The 20,017-nt window shown below is 46.4% G+C and overlaps 1 protein-coding gene across 1 annotated transcript; it reads right to left on the reverse strand.

The window, feature by feature from the left end:
• Positions 1-13,921: 13,921 nt before the first annotated feature.
• SOX4 (SRY-box transcription factor 4) lies at positions 13,922-16,195 on the reverse strand. The gene has a single exon (XM_062187367.1). The coding sequence runs from the start codon at positions 16,193-16,195 to the stop codon at positions 14,756-14,758; it is 1,440 nt and encodes a 479-aa protein (XP_062043351.1). The 3' UTR covers positions 13,922-14,755.
• Positions 16,196-20,017: the final 3,822 nt, after the last annotated feature.

Consider the following 20,017-nt stretch of genomic DNA (forward strand, 5'->3'; position numbering starts at 1 on the left):
ACATGTGCATTGTTGTATTTACTGTCTGCTGAATTCTCAGACAATCCTACCTGTCAGAGGTTGCAACCAGCCTTCTAGAACCCAAGTTGTTGGCTCTGGTTCTCCCTTATGGGCCTGGCTGGAGAGTGGCTTTGTTATCATTACTTTTTGGTGGCTAAGACAAGACTGTTGCAATTTCCCAGTAGCTCCCAGTTCCCCCAATGAAACAGGGCACAACCAGCAAAACAGAATTTTCCCCCGAAACAGGCTTTCAGATGCCTTTGTGATGAATTTCTCACATGTGGCTGGTAAACCACCTGCATCAGAAACACTGTTGTTTCTTTATTTAGAAACATGGACATGCAGGGGTCCTAATGGCACCTCTGCATGGTCCATCCAAATTTCCAGGTGTGATGACTGAAAATTCACCTTTCTAACAATCCACCCCTGTGCACACCAACAATTAAGGCCACTTCTGATGTTTCAGGGACACAACAAAAAACAGTCAGAGTCTGCCCAGCAGCCAGCTGCACCAATGGCAAACGCGTCAAATATGGGCATAAGAGACGATACAGAAGTGCCAATCAGTCCCAGAGCCAGCAAACCACATACAAGCCCACAGCTGTAGACCCACAGATAGGATAAACACGAAATTTAAGGACAGCCAAAAAACTCTCATAAATGAGATAAATAATATCTTAAAATGCATGTAAAAATATCTATGATGAACAAAGTATGAAACCTTTCAATAAAGATAAAATCAGTATTATTACCTAAGCTTTCTTTTGGCCTTAGGCTCCCATGGAGCTTGGCCAGGCTGCTTGCTCTCCAGGCCAGCAAGTCAAGGGATGGTCCTTGTCCCATCTTCTCTCTAGAGCTAGAGCCTGGGACAGAGGAATACCAACTGTTCTACTTTCATGTTGCAGTTCACAGGGTTTGAAAATGAAAGCCTAATTTCATTAACTTGAACACATTGGTCTTTCCTTGGAAAATAAGAGTTAGATTGAGTTCCGTGGTTCTTAACCAAACAGAATTTTATTTCAGTGACAACATTCACTTGCCTAAGATATATAGGCTCATAAGAAGCCTCACTTACAGAGCTGGTGCTCAATTTAAGGGACTCTGAGCAGCAATCGTGATGGCCAAATAGGCCCCTCTGTGGGGTGTCACTCTGCCTCAGATGCCACTTTCTTAGACTCTTCGGGGTGTGTAAAATTTTAAATCCTTTATAAACATCACTGATTGGCATAATTGGTGCAATTATAGGTATCTAAAAAGGAGAAAATGCCTATGTAACAGCTGCCAATGGTTGATTTTAGGAAACATGCAGTCACTTGTGGAGAGCCGGGCTGGGGGTATAAACGCTTGGCTAATATTACTTCCAGATGGACCGAGTTGAATCAGAGATGGCACAGAGATAGAGAGAAAACCCCCCCTTCCCAAAACACTGAGCCTTACAGAATTGAGGTGCAGGGAACACTTTCTGAGCAGGGTTTCGACGAACTGCACAGCAGGTATGCACATGTGACACAACCACAGTGGGCCTCAACACTCAATTCACGGAGAATAGCAATGAATAGTTTCAACGACCTTGTGTCAAGTTTATCTTTAAGTGTTCCACAGCTGTTAAGGCCTTTGTTAATGGGAGCAAAAATGGCAAAACAATTGGCATTTGGCTGGTTTACACATAAGGGTACTTCAAAAAGTTCATGGGAAGTGGAATTAAAAGATTAGTGTTGGGGTGGGTATTTGGTCTAGTGGTTAAGATACCAGTTAAAGACATCCACACCCCATATTGGAGTATCGAATTGGACACACAGCTCTGCCTCATGAGTCCAGGTTCCTGATAATGCAGACTCTGGGAGGCAGTGGTGATGGCTCAAGTGGCTGAGTCCCTCCCTGCCACCCACGTGGGAAATGTGGGAGGATGTGGATTGAATTCCTGGCTCTGGGATGTGGCCCAGCCCAGGACTGAGCTGCTGTGGATATTTAGCAAGGGAACCAGCAGATGGGAGCCCTTTCTTTGTCTCTCTCTCTCTCTCCCTTTCAAATAACTAAGTATTTTCTGAAAGATGCTTATTTTGATGCAAAAATTTTTGCCATCCATGCATATGAAGGCATCTTCACAAAGTTCATGGAGAAGGCATATTACGAACACACGACGCATGGATTTGTAAAAAAATAATCTGCACCAAAATAATCTCATATTTAAATTATATTTTCCAGGAACTTTTTCAAGTATTCTTGTGTGTCTGCCTTCTTCCAAATGCACACAATGGAAATGGGATTATTTTAATGACATGCACCCTAAATATTTGGGTTTATATTTTGTTCATAAAATGCTTTGTGGCTTATTGAGAAGTTTTTACAGCCAATTTTGTTAGTAACTTTGCACTTGAACCTGTAAGCACTGCCCCTAACTCTTTCCTACTGTTTTGGAGAACATGTGGGCTTGGAAGCAGAAGGGAAATTAACTGGGAGAAGTTGAAAGAACATAAAGGAATGGACCCTCCAGCAGATTCCCAAGGCCCGCTCTTCATAAGCCTGCCAAAATGGGAACCAATTACCAACCTACAGCTAAGGAACACCCCCCTACACACACACACACACACACACTCTTCCTGAGTGTTCTCACTTCATTTTGTCAAACTATCCACCCTTCTACAAATGAACAGCTTTACTGAATTGAGCATCTTCTTTACATAATGTAACTATGTCTAGTAGATAAGAGATTGAGGACCATTACATTAAAAAATTTCACTCAGAGGGGCCGGCGCCGTGGCTCACTTGGTTAATCCTCCACCTGTGGCGTCGGCATCCCATATGGGCCCCGGGTTCTAGTCCCAGTTGCTCCTCTTCCAGTCCAGCTCTCTGCTGTGGCCCAGGAGGACAGTGGAGCATGGCCCAAGTGTTTGGACCCCTGCACCCGCATGGGAGACCAGGGAGAAGCACCTGGCTCCTGGCTTCGGATCGGCGCAGCGCCAGCCATACTGGCCATTTGGGGAGTGAACCAACGGAAGGAAGACCTTTCTCTCTGTCTCTTTCTCATTGACTGTAACACTACCTGTCAAATAAAATATAAAAATTTCACTCAGAGTGATGTAAGATCTACCCAATAGTCATCTAGAAGGAAAGACAGAGGGTTTTATTTTGTCTGGAGGGGACAGGGATTTTTAATAAGTATTTTAATAACAAGTTTTGGATCATGGACAACTTTCTAGAGCAGAACGTTATGTCGGGGTTGGAGGATTTGACAAGATCAATCTATTGAAATAGGTCAAATGCACTCAAATATTTTTAATCTAAAAAATTAAAAATTCTATGATCATATCCTAAAGAGGCGGGTGTTTTTCTTCCATTTTAAAAACAGAATCTTTTATGTAAAACAGATGAAAGAGGAACTGTTCTGGCTGTGTGTTTACATGTGGATTTTCTTTGGACACATCTGTCTAAAGATGAAAGACAAGGGGTACTGTATCTTGGGCTTTGTGATGACCAGATAAGAGTGGAATCCCTTGTACACAAAGTAGCCTAAACTAAGCCTAAAATGTCTTTTGCCAATTTGCCATATGGATATTCTATCAGTAGAATATGGCACTGTAAGATCAGCATCATGGTACAGGAAGAAAAACAGATCAACGAGAGAGTACCCAATGACACTGTGATCTGAGAATGTAACTTTCTGGCCACTTTCAGTTATTACAAAAGTCAACCATTTTTAAATTTACCCTTGGCCATGTCAACCCATTTTATTTTATTTCATCCATGGCCGTCTCTGACTCAACTCGGTCTATCTGGAAGTCAACCCATTTTTTACAATTTACCTTCTAGTTTCTCCCAGAACCCCTGCTGTGCTATTTCACTCTTGGCCTTGACTTAAATCTCCTCCCTTCATCTCCTTAGTCAACTTGAGTTGATCAGAACAGAAAGATTCCTTCTCCTTACCCCACTTCAATGCCTTACTTCTCCTGTATCTTGCAGAAAGCATTTAGGGAGGGGGACAATGTCAGTGTCTCTCTACTTAAAGAGCCACTGTTACTCTTGTGTCTGTTGCTGTTAGTAGACTCTCTAGCAACCATCTCCTGGCTGTTCATGACCTTCTGGGGGTAGGGGGAAGGCACATGCAGGTTTCCCCAAGGGAATAAATGTGTCTTCTGGCCCCCCCTTTTCTGCCTGAATTCTTCCTTCCCTCTAATTCCTGCTCTCCAAATACTCCCCATACCTTGCTTGCTCCTTGGATTCCTCCTTCACTGTACTTGACCCATGGAGACTCAAGTCTTTGCTGTCAAGTAGTAAAAAGGCAGGTGATCAGCAAACCCCCTACTTTGTGTCTCCCCCCGACCCCATCCCTGGCAGAACAACTGAGTTGCCCAAGTAGACGACTGACTGCACGTAGCACGTGATCTCCCTTTCTCAGACACCTTACTTGCTATGGATTCTTTTCTTGGGGAATCCCTGGACTTTTCCTATCACTGGGCTTCCCTTAAGGATGTCTTGGGACTCTTGACTCGTTTCCTTCCCTTTTTCCACCCTTATGCTTGTCTAGACTGGGGGGCAGTGTTGACAGGAGAGCATTGCTAATGATAGGGTTAACTGTGCTCTGGATGACTGGGGTAAGGGCTTTGGACACTCCCTTTAGTTAATCCCCACTACTTGGGTCTCTATACTTTAGTGTAAAAATTAGGGCTACGGGGAAAAAAATTATTATTATTATTATTATTATTGACAGGCAGAGTGGACAGTGAGAGAGAGAGACAGAGAGAAAGGTCTTCCTTTTGCCGTTGGTTCTCCCTCCAATGGCCGCTGCGGTAGGCGCGCTGGGGCCGGCTCACCGCGCTGATCCGATGGCAGGAACCAGGGGCTTCTCCTGGTCTCCCATGGGGTGCAGAGCCCAAGTACTTGGGCCATCCTCCACTGCACTCCCTGGCCACAGCAGAGAGCTGGCCTGGAAGAGGGGCAACCGGGACAGAATTCGGTGCCCTGACCGGGACTAGAACCCGGTGTTGCCAGCGCCGCAAGGCGGAGGATTAGCCTGTTGAACCACGGCGCCGGCTGGGGGAAAAAATTAAACATGAACAGATACAAGCCAAATTAGTCTTTCTGTAGTGAGGATATTGTGGATGACGGAAGCTCCATGGACCTTGGGATCATCCACCCTTAGTATACAGAGGCTAAAGGGATGATATAAAATGTTAGGAGGAAATATGGGGGCCACGGGATCCCAGGAGCACAAGCCAAAAAGAGGGAAGGGTGAGTGAAGAACAGACTCAGCCAGGGAATGCATGCTAAGTGACTGGCCCAGAGCAGGAACATGACCCAGAAGCAGCAAGTTCATTACCTGCCAAGTGTTATGTGGGCAAGTATAGCAGTCTTAAAAAAAAAAAAAAAATATGAAGTGGGGCCAGCGCCGCAACACAGCCAGTAAAGCCGCTCTCTGCAGCGCCGGCATCCCATACGGTGCCGGTTCCAGTCCTGGCTGCTTCACTGTTTTTTTTTTAAGATTTTATTTATTTCATTTGAGAGGTAGAGTTACAGACAGTGAGAGGGAGAGACAGAGAGAAAGGTCTTCCTTCTGTTGGTTCACTCTCCAAATGGCCACAACAGCTAGAACAGCGCTGATCCGAAGCTGGGAGCCAGGCGCTTCTTCCCGGTCTCCCATGTGGGTGCAGGGGCCCAAGTACTTGGGCCATCCTCTACTGCTCTCTCAGGCCATGGCAGAGAGCTGGATTGGAAGTGGGGCAACCGGGACTAGAACTGGTGCCCATATGGGATACTGGCGCTGCAGGCGGAGGATTAACCTACTGCGCCACAGTGCCGGCCCATGGCTGCTTCACTTACGATCCAGCTCTCTGCTGTGGCCTGGGAAAGCAGTAGCGGATGGCCCAAGTCCTTGGGCCCTCGCACCCACATGGGAGACCTGGAAGAAGCTCCTGGCTCCTGGCTTCAGGTTGCTCACCTCTGGCCATTGCAGCCACTTGGGGAGTGAACCAGTGGATGGAAGATATCTCTCTCCCCTTTTCTCTCTCTTATTGTCTCTCTCTCTCTGCCTCTCTGTAACTGTCTTTCAAATAAGTAAATAAATAAACAAATCTTAAAAAAAAAAAAAGAAAACATGAAGGATAGAATTATGGAGAAAACAAGGAAGATGTGGTATCAGGGAGAGAGTCAACATGTGGGAAAACTAAGAGAATACCTGAGCAAGATTAGTATCTACAGTCTAGACCTCAACTGGCAGTCCTCTGCAGCTGCCATGGATCCTGAGCTATTTCTCCCAGGACCCCAGTTCCATTACAGTCATGTGCATCGTTGCAATAAAGCCCCATGATTTCAGGTTACTTGAGTGAACCTCTGACCTCGCAATCAGAAAGCCTAGCAAAAAAGTAAGGCCAATAACAGAGACGGGAATCAGCCTGATGAGTTCTAATGGAAGAAAAAGACCCAAGAGAGTTGATCCCTGTTTTCACATTCATTTCCGTAGTGTTAGAATTCCCACTTTGGATACCATGTGAGTATCACAGCTATTTCTGCTATTGCCCTGTTTTTTATTCACATCTCTTATCCCAGACTTGGGATAGAAAAATCAACTCGGCATGATTCGCAGATGTCTCTCCTTCCAAGCAACACAATGCATTCAACTTTCCTGGGAGATAAAATGACTGTTTCAAAGTTTGGCTTAATTTTGAACATTAGTTCATTTAGCTATACCATTAGTTTTTCTCCCTAACACCCACTTTCTCCCCAACCTGCTCCAGAGTGGGAAGACTGTCAAAGGCCACATCTATAGCACTAAGATGCAGTGATTTTCCGCTTCTAACAGCTACTCAAGAAAAACATCTGAAAAGAAGTGCAAATAATACATTGTTATGACAATAAATACTGAAAATACTCATAGCAACTGTTTACTTAATTTACTTGACCTATATATATATATATGTATATGTATATATATCTGAATGGATTTCAAAAAGTTTTGAGCCACAATAAACTTATCTTTTAATTCCATTTTCCACAAACTTTTTATGGTGCCATTGTATTTGTTCACAGAACACCTATTAATATCTTCAAAGACACTATTTGGGAACAGTCTTTGGAGGATATTATTTAGGAAACAAAGTAATCTTCAAACTTTAGCAATATCTTTTTGCCCACTATTTTTTTTTTCCCCAAAATACTAAACAAAAATTGCTAGCAAATTCTCAAAAGTACTTAGCACCACCTCTTTCAGAGACAGGCCTCTGGACCAGTGTGTTCTCAGACTACAGCCCCATAACTTCCCAGGAACTTCAAATAAATTATTCAGTCCCTCTTCTCAGGGGATTGGCAAACAAGAGGAGAGATAAAAGGCTCACACAGTGGGTATGGGAAAGGGGAGGAAGAAAGCAGAGACTCAGATTGAAGGTCAAACATTCCAGAAGAGGCGATTTTCACAGGTTTTAGGTGCGGGAACTGGGGAGGTTAGGACAGGCACTCGTGAGACAGTGACAATCAGCCACATACAAAATAGCAGTTCACTGAGTACTGAACAGGGCCAGGCTGCTCAGTGCTTATCAAAGCAGTTACCTGTACCATACAATGCCCAACAGTCATGGACATTCACCACCAGCAGCACCTTCTAAAGGTAACAGATTATGTCTTCATTTACCTCCTGCCTTTCAAATGCATGTTGTGTCAGGAAACAGTGCATTCACTGTGCTTAGAAATGCCAAAGAATTAGGTATCTGGGGAAACATCTAAAGAACCAAGCGAATGAAGTAAATGCTATTTCACTGGGTTCTTATGTTCTACCCCTTTCTTAAAAAACTCAACTGGAGTAACATACGACTGTCTCATACGTGATGCAAAGCAATTTTCAATATTGCTGTACAAATGAATTATAATTTTGTCCTCTAATACAAAGTCTGCAGGGTGAAGGAAGGCCCTACTGGAAGCTTCCTGCCATGACTTGATGGAGGCCTGACTTGTTTGGCAGTCCTCCATAAACCAATTGCCCTGAACTGAAACTGTCAGAGAAAATAAAATGGGCTAAATTTATTATCACCTATACCTATGCATGTACAACAGACATACACACAGAGGAGCATTGTTAACTAAGGCACAACCAAAACACAGCAGCTCCATCAAACAGCCCCCTGGGAAATAACGTTTGGCGATATGAGGTTTTCTTTTCTTCTTCTTTTTAACATTGAAAAGCAAAACAACACATGCAGGAAACCATAAAACCCTTCAAGTTAACTGTAGCCAACGGTCAATCTCATTAGGATATAATGGGTAGTCTGTAGCCCTCTCTATAAAGACCCAGAGCGTGCCTCTGAGAAACTTCCAATTTTCTCACTTGCTGGAAGTTTTGCCTTTTAAACAACACAGCAGAAGTTCTACTCACTGTATTTATACCATTTCTGATCTCCTTCCAAAATTTGGCCTCTGTGTTTATCGCTTAGCACTCATTTTTGAACTAGACTGCACATACGTATTAACCCAGCTAATTACTTAACACACTTTCAGCTAGGATAGTGGGGGAGACCTTGGGGGAAAAAACAGGGAGTCAGAGAGCTGGGGAAAGCCTGTCAGAGGCACAGGGCCACAGATAAGTGTCTCTCTCATACTCAAATGGAGAAGGCACCTCCAAATCAGGAAAAAGGTTTCAAGTGCCCTCTTTCTCACTTCTGACTTCTTGGTCCCTGTCACGGAACCATTCTCAATTTCTCCATGCAAAAATAGGAGGTAACAATCCCTTTCCTGCATATTAATTGGGAAAATCTGCTAAAACACTGTGGGGGCAGTGATTTTTCCAAATTCTGTGAGCATAAGAAACACCTGGGGGGGGCTTCTTAAGGGCCCCAGCCCCCTGTGAGCTTGGGACCTGTGTAATCTCTACGCCTAGCAAGAACCCTCAGATAAATTTGGCCCTGGAGGTTCAGACACCAGACTGGGGAAACTCTGAATCAGGGATTTATTTTTAAGAACTGTGTGTCTTCTATGTTGCTGGCACTGTGCTAGGCTTGCCCATGCATTAACTTTTTATAACGACGCATGAGGTAAGGAACTAGCAATTTAATGAGCCCATACGGTAGCCAGGCATGCACATGTATTCTGCATGTGCAATTTCACTCAATTCTCACAACAGCTTTATACATTAGATAGCATTCTTTCTACTTAATGATTTAGAACACTGAGGCTTAAGGAGGCTGAAATTTGAACAAGATCTTCCTGCTAGTTGGTCACAAAGTCGGCATTCTAACCCAGGTTTTCACCAAAGCCCGGGTTTTCCCGCTTGCCACAGTTAGCACAAAATGCAAATACGTTTTGGAAGCTCTTAAGGCCCCATGGAAACAAGGAAAATGTTAAATCAACAAATGAGAATTAAACACTGATTATGTGCAAAGAAGCAGAGTATGCAAATTTGGAGATTCAGATCTGACAAGGTGGGCTGAGACTGTTTGTGCAGGGCCTGGACTAGCATGTAGGATTGTGCACTTTATCCTGGGCAAGGGGGAATTGTGGTAGACATTTAGCAGAGTCTGAAACACTATGCTGAGGCCTGAGACACTGCACTCCATCCCCTACTCCTCCACTTTAGCTGTCAAATGATAGCCAGGGTGAAAAATCTAGACATGTGTATGGAGATAATTTCCCAGGATGAGTCAGAGGGGTAGGGGGTAAACATTCGTGAATATGGATTTGGGAGCTTTTTCAGAGACCTCAAGGAGAGGCTGGGGTGGGGGAAGGGCACAAAATCACCAGAGAGAAAAATAAAGACCAATCTTCACAAATACAGACCAATCTTTACCCTGAGAAATCCGAATGGGTCAGAGGGACTTGTATGCCTAGAATTCTGAATTTTCTTGGTCTTAAGTATCTTCCCAAATACTTCCCTGGAACCCCTGAATTGTTTTGAATTTATAATGAATTCTGACTCACAGCATTTCCCAACCCACTTACACGTACCCTACCAGCACAGGAAGTCCAGGGTGAATGCTGGTGTTCATTCCCCAAGTAAAGCTTTGCTTTCCTCCCTCAGAGCCAGTCAGGGCCTGCAGCACACCCCAGCCGGAGCAGGGCAACGCAAATCCAAGAAGCCTTTGCACACTCATCTCACCCTATCATCTTGCACGCTCTGTATTTTCTGTTGGCACTTAAAGGGATTCAGCTAGGAATGGATAAAACCTGCTTAAGCAAGGATCACTGATTCATATTTCTGCTGGTGCACGGGGGCCAGAAGCAGTGTCTTGAAAAAAAAAATTGCTTGATATTCTTAAAAGAAAATCTGAAATGTATGCTTTCCTATTGATGCAAATTATCTGCAGAAAGACTGAACTGTTTTGTTTCTTGGGTTTATTATGCCTTGCTCTCTGAATAGAAATTGATTTAAAGGAAAGAGAATAAAAATGCTTCTTATATTTACCACCCACCAGGAAGAACATACACCTTTGAGCTTTAATTTTTAAAGCAATGTCATCAAAATCCTTAAAATATTTACAGCATATGCTGTCACATGGAAAATCAAGGGAAGACAAACACAGTTGTAGCAGGAGAATTCTACAAAATAAAAATATAAAGATAAGCATCATTTTAAAACATGCATCATAGGGGCTTAATTTATGTCAGAGTGTCGATACTTTGGATCTGAAAAACCGTCACTCTGATGAACAAAAATTAAATTTAAGCACTTTTCTACATAAGAGTTCTTCCTCTTTTTGCAAAGATCTCTGAAGAAACTTAAGATGTGATGTTTCAAGGTCTTTAAAAAAAAATGATGTATTATAACCGCAAAACACAAATGCAATTAAAACCCATTAGCAGCATCCATGAAAAAAAATTTGGAAGCTGGAAGCTATCCTTAAAAGATGAATTGTATTGAAACACAAGAGTTATATTGTTTTAGAGAGGGGCAAACCACTGATTTTTATTGAACAGAAATAACTGCTTGTTTTGGACGACAGACTCCAAAAATCTCTTCTTCCAGCTCTTACCTTTAAGCAATGAAGATGATTATGGGATTATTTCCAAAAACTTCTTATTAACCCCTCCTGCCCACAGTGCTGAAAAAATTAGAAGACGTGTAAAATACACATTCTTAATTAAAGGACATTTGGAAGTGAAGATGGCTTTTGTTAGTCAATGACAATTGTTAACCCTCAAAATCAACAGGAAATCCTGCTATTTAGCAAGGTGCAAACGAAACAGTAAACAGGCCTTAGATATCCCAGGTACTTTCTCTCCTGGCAGAGAGATCTCAGCAATCCTGCTGTGCCTGCTGCTTAAAGGAAGTACAAATCCCTACCCTGCGAGCTGCTGATTGAGAGGACCCTCCTGGGTCTCACGGAACCCACTTATCCAGCCCATCCCTATTGTTGCCTGTCTCTTACATTTATATACCCACGTTGGGGACAGCACAAAAGGAAGCTTTTAGCACCACATAATCTTCTGGCTTCGGAGGGAGGGAGAAACTTAAGCACCATTTGCATTTCACAATCGGTAAAGTAGAAAGCCTGGACGATCTACTGATAATTGAACAGGCTTAATGTGTTCTCTATCGGCGGAAAAACAATTCTAGCTCCTGCGAGATGGTAGGCAAAATGAGCGAGTCAAGGAGAAAGCTTCAGGATCATCAAGTTCAAGAAAGATCGGCCGGCTGGTTTCGTCCACGGAGAATTCTGAACAGGCTGCCCCTCCCCCCTTTAAAAATGTTCAAGACAAAGGGCGCTTTAATTTAAATGTGGCAAACAGAAGAATTCCTAGAAAGCGTGCGTGTAGTTGACACATATTCGGCTGATGCCAGCATTTCGGGGTCAGGAGCTCCGTGTTCTTCAATCAGGTGCCATTTAACAGGCTTCTTTCTGGGAACCGAATTTGCACATTATGCAGTCTCCACACACAGCAGGGCACTGGGCACAATAATGACAAAAGTCAAGATTTAGGGTTCAGTTCCAGCTGATTTTATTTCCTTCTCAAAAAAAGTTATTTACAGAAGGTATATATCAACAATCTGACAGGCAGTGAACTTGACATGATTAGCTGGCATGATTTTTTTTCTTTTTCTTTTTCCCCCAAACATTGTTTTGTGTGGCCTTGAATTTTAAGACAAATATTCTACACGGCATATTGCACAGGATGGATGGCAAAAAAAAAAAAAAAAAAAAAAAAGTTTAAAAACAAAAAACCCTTAACGGAACTGCCTTAGAAAAGCAGACGTCCTAGTGCCTGTCATGTTATATTAAACATACATACACACAATCTTTTTGCTTATTATAATACAGACTTAAATGTACAAAGATGTTTTCCACTTTTTTTCAATCTTTAAACACAACAGCTATAAACCTGAACACATATGCTATCATCATGCCATAAGACTAAAACAATTATATTTAGCGACAAGTAGAAAGGATTAAATAGTCAAATACAAGAATGAAAAACGCAGTACATAGTGTCGCGAACTCAAATCGGCATTTAGATAGATCCAGTGGTTTAAACGGCACGTTTTTGCTTATAAAAAAAGTGCAAAAAAGATGTGGTTTACAAATTAAAGCTACAGGATCCCTTTTTGCTGTAAATGCACCAGTTTTAAAGCCTCTGGACAGAACAGTATTTCTTCTAGACAACTGGTTGTTTTCTGAAAAGCATACAGTGTTCAGCCAATTCTCCCTCCCCACCCCTCTTTTATTCTTTACGAGACTGGGGTTGAAGGGTGGATACTGGTGGCAGGTTAAGGGATACTGTCACTTTAAGAAGCCTGCAGATTGAAGTGTAAACATGGAGAAATTAGGGGCTGATTTTTAAACTGTGTGAGATATTAACCAGCCTCCCTATTATAAAATCAGGAAATCCAAACAGCGATTTACACCGATTAACACCCCCTTTATATATTTTTTACAAAAATACACTGAGAAAATAATCAAACGTTTTCATCTCTCTTGTCTTTTTGTTTTTTAAAAGTGTCAAAAGTCTACATTTAAATATAAAAAATTAAAAGTTAAAACTCTAGCCCTTCAGTGAAGGAGACGTAAAATGGCGTGGGTAACAACAACTACCAAAAAAAAAAAAAAAAAAAAGGCAGAAAGAAAAAGGAAAAAAGAAAGTTTAACAAAAAAAAAAAAAAGAAAAAGAAAAGAAAAGAAAAAAAAAGTAACGAAAGCCCAAGAAGGGAAATAAAAAAGGGATTAACATAAGAAAAAAAATACGTTTGGCCAGTATAAATACGTCCACATATAAAATGGCATCTGATTACATTTACAAGGAAAAAGAAAAGACGAGGATGGAGTATCGGTGAGGGAAAAAACACGTCTTCTCATTTACACCTAGAAGGAATAAACACATACACACTGAGAAAAAATTTGGTCCTGAATTGTTTTTTTTTTTTCCTTAAAGTCCAGCACAGATTTGAGTTGCGTTTGAATCCTTTAAAGAGTTAAGAATGAAAAAAAGCTGGTGATAATTTCGTTGTAGGAATCAAACATAGCGCCATCTATCTGCTTCTTATATTACCCTACACTATTTTAGAAACTGCTCAACAGTCTTATACAGAAATCTTTAAAAGATTGACAGGATAACATGCTATATTAACCCCACCAGTGAAATAATCCAACACCATCACGATTCCGATTAAGAGAAGAAAAAAAGCCTTCTTTTTCCCCCCGCAACCTCTCGCCCTGCCCCGCACCCAGCAGTCCCACCGCAGCCCCGCAGGGCCCCGCGCACACCCGCGCACCCCTCCAGTCCGGCAGGTGCCCCGCCAGCCCGCGCGTCCATCGCCTGCGCCCTCGTCCCCGCCGCGGTCCTCGGGCCACTGCCCAGCGCCGGCCCCCCGGCTGGCCTCCACCCCTCCTCACCGCCGCCTCCGGCTGCAGGGGCGAGGGAATTTTTTTAAAAAAAGAAAGAAAGGGGAAAAAAAAAAAAAAAGGCAAAGGAAGGAAGGAAGGGGAGCGGGGTGGCGGGTGGGGGCGGGGTGCGGGCGGGAACTGGCCAGCGTGGAGTCTTCCAGCCCCAACGCGCCCCTAAAAACCTCTGCCCTCGGCCAGACGCCATCACCCCCTCCCCGCAGCCTGGTCTTCACGAGGCAAGAAAATAAAGAGAAGGAGAGCGAGCGAGCGAGCGAGCGAGGACGGGGGCGCGCGGGATCGCCCCCCACTCGCCCCTCCGCTCCGGACCGAGAAAAACACCACACAAATCCAACGAAACCAGGCAGGTGGCGAAGCGAGAGGGCTAAGATTCCTTCAGTCTCTCAGGGAAAAAACAAAAAACAAACAAAAAAAAACAAAACAACACCAAAACCCAGCCGGGCGGCGCGCGGGGGGCGCGGACAAGTCCGGAAGCGCTCGCTCGCTCGCTCGCTCTCTTTTGGAAAAGGGAGGAGGTGCGGGGGGGGGAGGGGGTCTCTTCAAGCAAAGGGGAGGAAACTCGAAGTAGCTTGTTTTGCCATCATCACCAACAACATCAAGAACAACACCAAAAGGTCGCCCCGTCCGGCCTCGGGCCGCGCCGGGCGCGGGGTGGGGGATGGGAGCGCGCGTCCGAGCGCCCCCGCGCTCCGCTCCGACGGCGGCGGGGGCGCGCCGCAGCCGGCCCTGCGCACTGTTTTACTCCTTTTTCCTTTTTTTTTTTTTTCTTCTTCAAACATTTCTTGTTTTCGTTTTCTCTGTTTCCCTTTTCTTTTTCGGCTCTTCATCCGTTCCGTTTCTCCTTTTTTTTTTTTTTTTCCTCTCTCTCTCTCTCGCTCTCTCTCTCCGTTCTCTCTCGCGCCTCCCCGGGCCCCCTCCGCTCCCCGGCCCGCGCGCCCCGCTCAGTAGGTGAAGACCAGGTTGGAGATGCTGGACTCGAGCCAGTCTCCCGAGATCATCTCGCTCACCTCGGGCGTGCAGTAGTCCGGGAACTCGAAGTGCGAGCCGGAGCCCGGCTCGAAGTTAAAGTCCAGGTCCCGGTCGAGCGCCGACGACGAGCTGAAGCTGCCCAGGGACATGCTCTCAAAGTTTGAGCTGGGGTGCAGGTCGAGCAGGTCGTCCTCGAACTCGTCGTCGGAAGACGAGGAGCCCGAGGAGGAGGACGCGGACGACGACGACGACGACGACGCGTGCGAGGGCGCGCTGGACGGGGCGGGCGAGGCGGCGCGCAGGCTGGCGTAGCCGCGGTGGTCGGCGGGCGAGCGGCCGGCGGCCGGCGACGACGCCGCGCTGCTGCGGCCGCTCAGGCTCGGCGCGTCGGGCGAGCAGCCCGCGCCGCCCTCCTCGTACAGGCCCAGCGGGTCGCTGGGGTCCGCGCCCGCGCCCACGCCGCCCACGGGGGACGCCGCGGCGCCCAGGCCGCCGAACAGGTAGACGCGCTTGACCTTCTTCTCAGCCAGGGGCTTGGCGGGCGCCGCCAGGGTGGCGGAGGCCGCGGCCGCCGCGGAGGCCGCGGCCGAGGCGCCGGGAGTCCGCGCCTTGTACAGCGCGTGGTGATGGTGGTGGTCGGCGGCGGCGCCCAGGGGCAGCAGGGCAGCGGCCCCCGCCTGCTCGGCGGCGAAGGAGGCGGCGGCGGCGGCGGCCGCAGCTTTCCCGCCACCGCCGCCGCCGCCGCCGCCCGCCAGGACGAGCTTGGCGTGCGGCTTGCTGGCCCCGCCGCCCGCGCCGCCGGCCACTTTGGAGCCGCAGCTCTTCTTCTGCGCCGGTTTGGAGTTGGCGCCGCCGCCGCCGCTCGCGCCGCCGCCGCCTCCTCCCCCCGCGTTGCCGCCGCCGCCGCCGCCGCCCCCGCCGCCGCCACCGACCTTGTCTCCCTTCTCCCCGGGCTTGGAGGCGGCGGCGGCGGCGGCGGCCGAGGAGCTGGCGTTGGCGTTGCCGGACTTCACCTTCTTCCTGGGCCGGTACTTGTAGTCGGGGTAGTCAGCCATGTGCTTGAGGCGCAGCCGCTCCGCCTCCCGGATGAAAGGGATCTTGTCGCTGTCTTTGAGCAGCTTCCAGCGTTTGCCCAGCCGCTTGGAGATCTCGGCGTTGTGCATGTCGGGCGACTGCTCCATGATCTTGCGCCGCTCGATCTGCGACCACACCATGAAGGCGTTCATGGGCCGCTTGATGTGCCCGCTCGGCGTCTTGCACCAGCTCGGGTCGTCGGCCTTGCCGCCCGTGGAGGCGGTGGAGCCGGGCGTGGGCGACGAGGCGATGGCCAGCTCGAGGCCGGCGCCCGAGTCCGAGCTCTCGCCGGCCAGCAGCGCTTCCGTGTTCTCGGCGTTGTTGGTTTGCTGCACCATGGCCCCGGCTCCGCGGGCGCCCACGCGCGCTCACACCCTCGCGGCGGCCCGGGGCGCGATCGCCGGGCGCTGCCGGCTGCCCGGGGCCGAGCACACGCCGAGCCGAGGGTCGCGCGCCGCGGCCGAGCGGGCCCCTCCACTCCGCGCCGGGGCGGAGGTGGGCGAGGAGAGAAAAGTCCGCAAAAAGATGCGGGGACGGAGAACTCCGCCTGTCGCGCAGGAGTTGTAGCTTCCAGGCTGGAGAGGCTCGCTCGCTCGCTCTCTCCTCTCTCTCTCTCTCTCTCTCTCTCTCCCCCCTCTCTGTGTCTCTCTCACCGACCGCGCCGCAGTTTGCTGTCTGTCGGCTCAGAGTCTGGAGACCGTGCTAAAAGTGGAGACGGAGTTTCGCGAATGCTGATTGCTGAAGCTTCCAAGTTTCTCGTCGCCTCCCAGGCAAGTCTCTTTAAAAAAAAAAAAAAAAGTCTTTTTTTTTTTTTTCTTCTTCTTCCCCTGAAGCAGTTGCTTCCAGTTCAGGAGCGCTCTCGGTAGCTCAGGAAAGAGACATAGTCTGTATCACTTAGTCCCTTTCTTGCAATGCAAAGCAAAAAAAAAAAAAAAGACTCTGGTCCAGGACTCTCTGTGGGCGGAATCGGCACTAAGGAGTTGGTGCAATTATTTTGTTGCAAGGTAGGAAGCCAAAAAGCCTGCATGCAACAGACTGGCATGAATAAATGTATGTTTTCCCCTCCCTCTGCAAGAAGGGAGCTGGTAATGGCAGAGTTCCTCCAGTGCAGACTAGAGCGTGCAAGAACTAGAGACCCGGGAGCGAAACAGGCCTCTTCCCCTCACACACAGTTTCTCTTGCTGCAGCTTAGAGCAGACCCCAATTCCGCCTCGCGCCTCTTTATCCTTTCACAGTCCTGGCCGCAAACCAATCAGCCGCTGTAACCAACGCTTCCTCGTGCCAAGCCCCGCCCGCGAGCCTCCCATTGGCTTGGAACCCGATGCAATAATAATCCCCGCGTGCAATGAGAAGCTCCACATCTGACCTCATTCCAATTTACAGAGCAAACTTTTTAAAAGGGCTAGGAGTGCAGCTGAGATTTCTGCTGCCTCTTTTTTCCTTTTGCTGTGTGCGTGTGTCTGTGTGTGTGTGTGCGCGCGCGCGCGGGCGTGTGGGGTGTGTGAAGAGGATGTTAATGCATGAAGTTATTAAGGGGAGAGACGGAAATGTATTCTAACCATTATGTTAGATAACAAGGGGCTTGGGGGGGGTGGGGAGATGAGGGTGAAATATTGCAAATGGAAGCTTTCTGCTTAAAAGCCAAGTGATTATTTTTATTAGTTCTTTTCAGCATTGGAAGAAAGAATCAGCCTCCAGTGGAAAATCTGTTCCTCACTCCTTAAGAGCCAAAGATGTAAACGGGGGAGTGGGGGGGAGGCCACAATAAATCAGTGGATCTTGAAAACCATTAAGAAAGTGGTACCTAGACACCTGTCATCACAATTATTTTAACAACTTTAGGTACAGCGCAGATGTTGATTGTATTGTGTAAATCCCCTCAAGAACCATGTCTATACTGCCGGTGGACGGCAGGGTGAGGACTTTTTAGAATAATTGCTTACTCTCTTAACCAAATAGGGGTTAACTCTGGCTAGTTAATGGCTGCAACTCCTCTGTAAGTTCTGGAGAGCCCAAACAGCAGAGCTGTCCCTGGAAACACAGCAAGCAGGGCGCCACGGCCCCCTCCAAGGGGGAGTGTCCACAGGGTGACCATGGCTGGTGAAGGTTGGAAACCGATTTCACTTTCTCAGCAGTGTTTTCCACATTGTCAGAATTAAAGATCGCCTCACGGTCTCTCCCCACCCTACCCTCAGAGCCTCCTCCCCCGCCCTGCCCTCCTTCCCTTCCCATACATCTCCCATCTGTTACTTGGGTCAAATAGAACTAAAAGACCAAGGCAAGGGGAAATTGCAGGTGGAGGTGGTAACGGGTACCAGAAGAGAACGCAGCCTCCGCATCCACAGTAGACCTGACTGGTTGCTTCTTACCTACCGGTGGTGCAGACGTGGGGATGTGACACCAAGCCTCGGTTGTCATCATCTGTGACATGGGGGCATTAGGAACCATGGTGGTTGGGAGGGGAGGGTCCATCAGTTTGTGACTACAAAACACCTAATGTGTAATAAACCCTCGGGGCATGTTCACACTCTTCCTTTGGTAATTCAGATGCCAGAGACACCCGTGACAGAAGCAGCGTGTTGTTCCAGAGTCAAACCTGGGCTGGGCTGGGCTGTGAACCACACAAGAACGGTGGCAGCAGCTCCTCTCACCTCACTGATTTTTAAAGAAAGAGGCCTGAGCATTGTGAAGAACGTGGCAGGGAAAGTGTTCCTAGCTATTCAGAGTGCACACTAATTTGGCCACACAAATTGCCCGTTTCCCAGTGTGTGAAGATCAGAATTTTAGAACAAATTGACCATCCTCAACATTGCAATGGTAACCTGACTTTCTTGAGACCAGCGATAGGTAGAGCCAACCCAACATAATGAAGTCAGCTTTCAATTCAGATCAAACTAGTGCTGGACAGATTTCTATTTATCTTGTCAACTTTTTAAAGTATGGAGGCTGGCAAGAGGCCCAGGTTGTCAAATTTAGACTTTTACTAGGGAAAAAACCACACTATGGAGACATCTGACCCTCCAAGGATCAGCCACAAGCGGGATTGTGCTTGTGGGTAAAGGCAGATAATTTTTTACCATTGGCTACCCAAGTTACGTGCATTTTTTTTTCAGAGGGGAAAGAAATTCAAAACATCTGCCCTCTCCCCAAAAAATCACACAGGCATTGATTTTTGCATAACTACATTGGTGTGTTATCATACATTTCTTTTTTTTAATGAACACACACCCCTAAATGATATCAATCTGACATAAAAATTATTCTAAAAGGTGTGTTATCCATAAAACCAATCTTTTCACTAGGATGAGAAAGAGAAAAAATATACTTATTTTGATATTTATGTCAGCTATGATTTGAGGATGTAGCTACTTTGATGAGTCAGTCAAGGTGAATATCAATATAATTGACTGTATTTCCAAAATCATTTATGCTTCCACCACTGAATATGTTGTGAAGAAAATGGCAGTTAAAGTAGTGACAGCAATTATGTTTATGCTTTCTTTTTTACGTCTTAAAAATTTTACATAAAGGGAACAAATTTCATGTATTTATATATACAGTTATATTTATGCTTAAAGCAGGGAGATTTTAAAAGGGTATATTCCTAATAACCACTGGTCTACTGTTTTGTTGGATGTATTTTCTGCATCTCCACAAATCCAGCAGATTTTAAGACCTACCATTATGTCACCTGCCATCAAGGAAGAAAAAATGCCTCTGAAACGGTGACAGCCATCTCCTTGCAAGATGCCTCCCTGTGCCAGAGGTGTTGAAATGAAAAAGAAAGATCTTCCCTCAGAATTCATGAAATAGGGTATTAGTAACTTCACCAATTTTGTGATACCATATAATTAGACTTCTGTGGTTAGACTTCTGATACAGGTCTATTTTTGCGTGTTAAGTGTCTTAGAATATAAGAAAATGTGTGACAAAGGCCTTTTATTAAAGTCATCTTTCTTACTGTCTGTGTACACTGGGATGTATCAAGCCTCTGAATACCAAATAATGAGGCAGAACCAGATTTCTGTGTTCTCATTACATCACTTTATATGCTTGGTAATCAAAAGTACTAGTTCTCTAGTACTTTTTTTTTTTTGCCCCAAATACCAGGTAATTGGTGGCCTCTACGAAATCAGTACTCAGTGTTCCCTCTGCTGGCT

The sequence above is a fragment of the Lepus europaeus genome, chromosome 3, assembly GCF_033115175.1.
Source record: "Lepus europaeus isolate LE1 chromosome 3, mLepTim1.pri, whole genome shotgun sequence".
Classification (NCBI taxonomy): domain Eukaryota; kingdom Metazoa; phylum Chordata; class Mammalia; order Lagomorpha; family Leporidae; genus Lepus; species Lepus europaeus.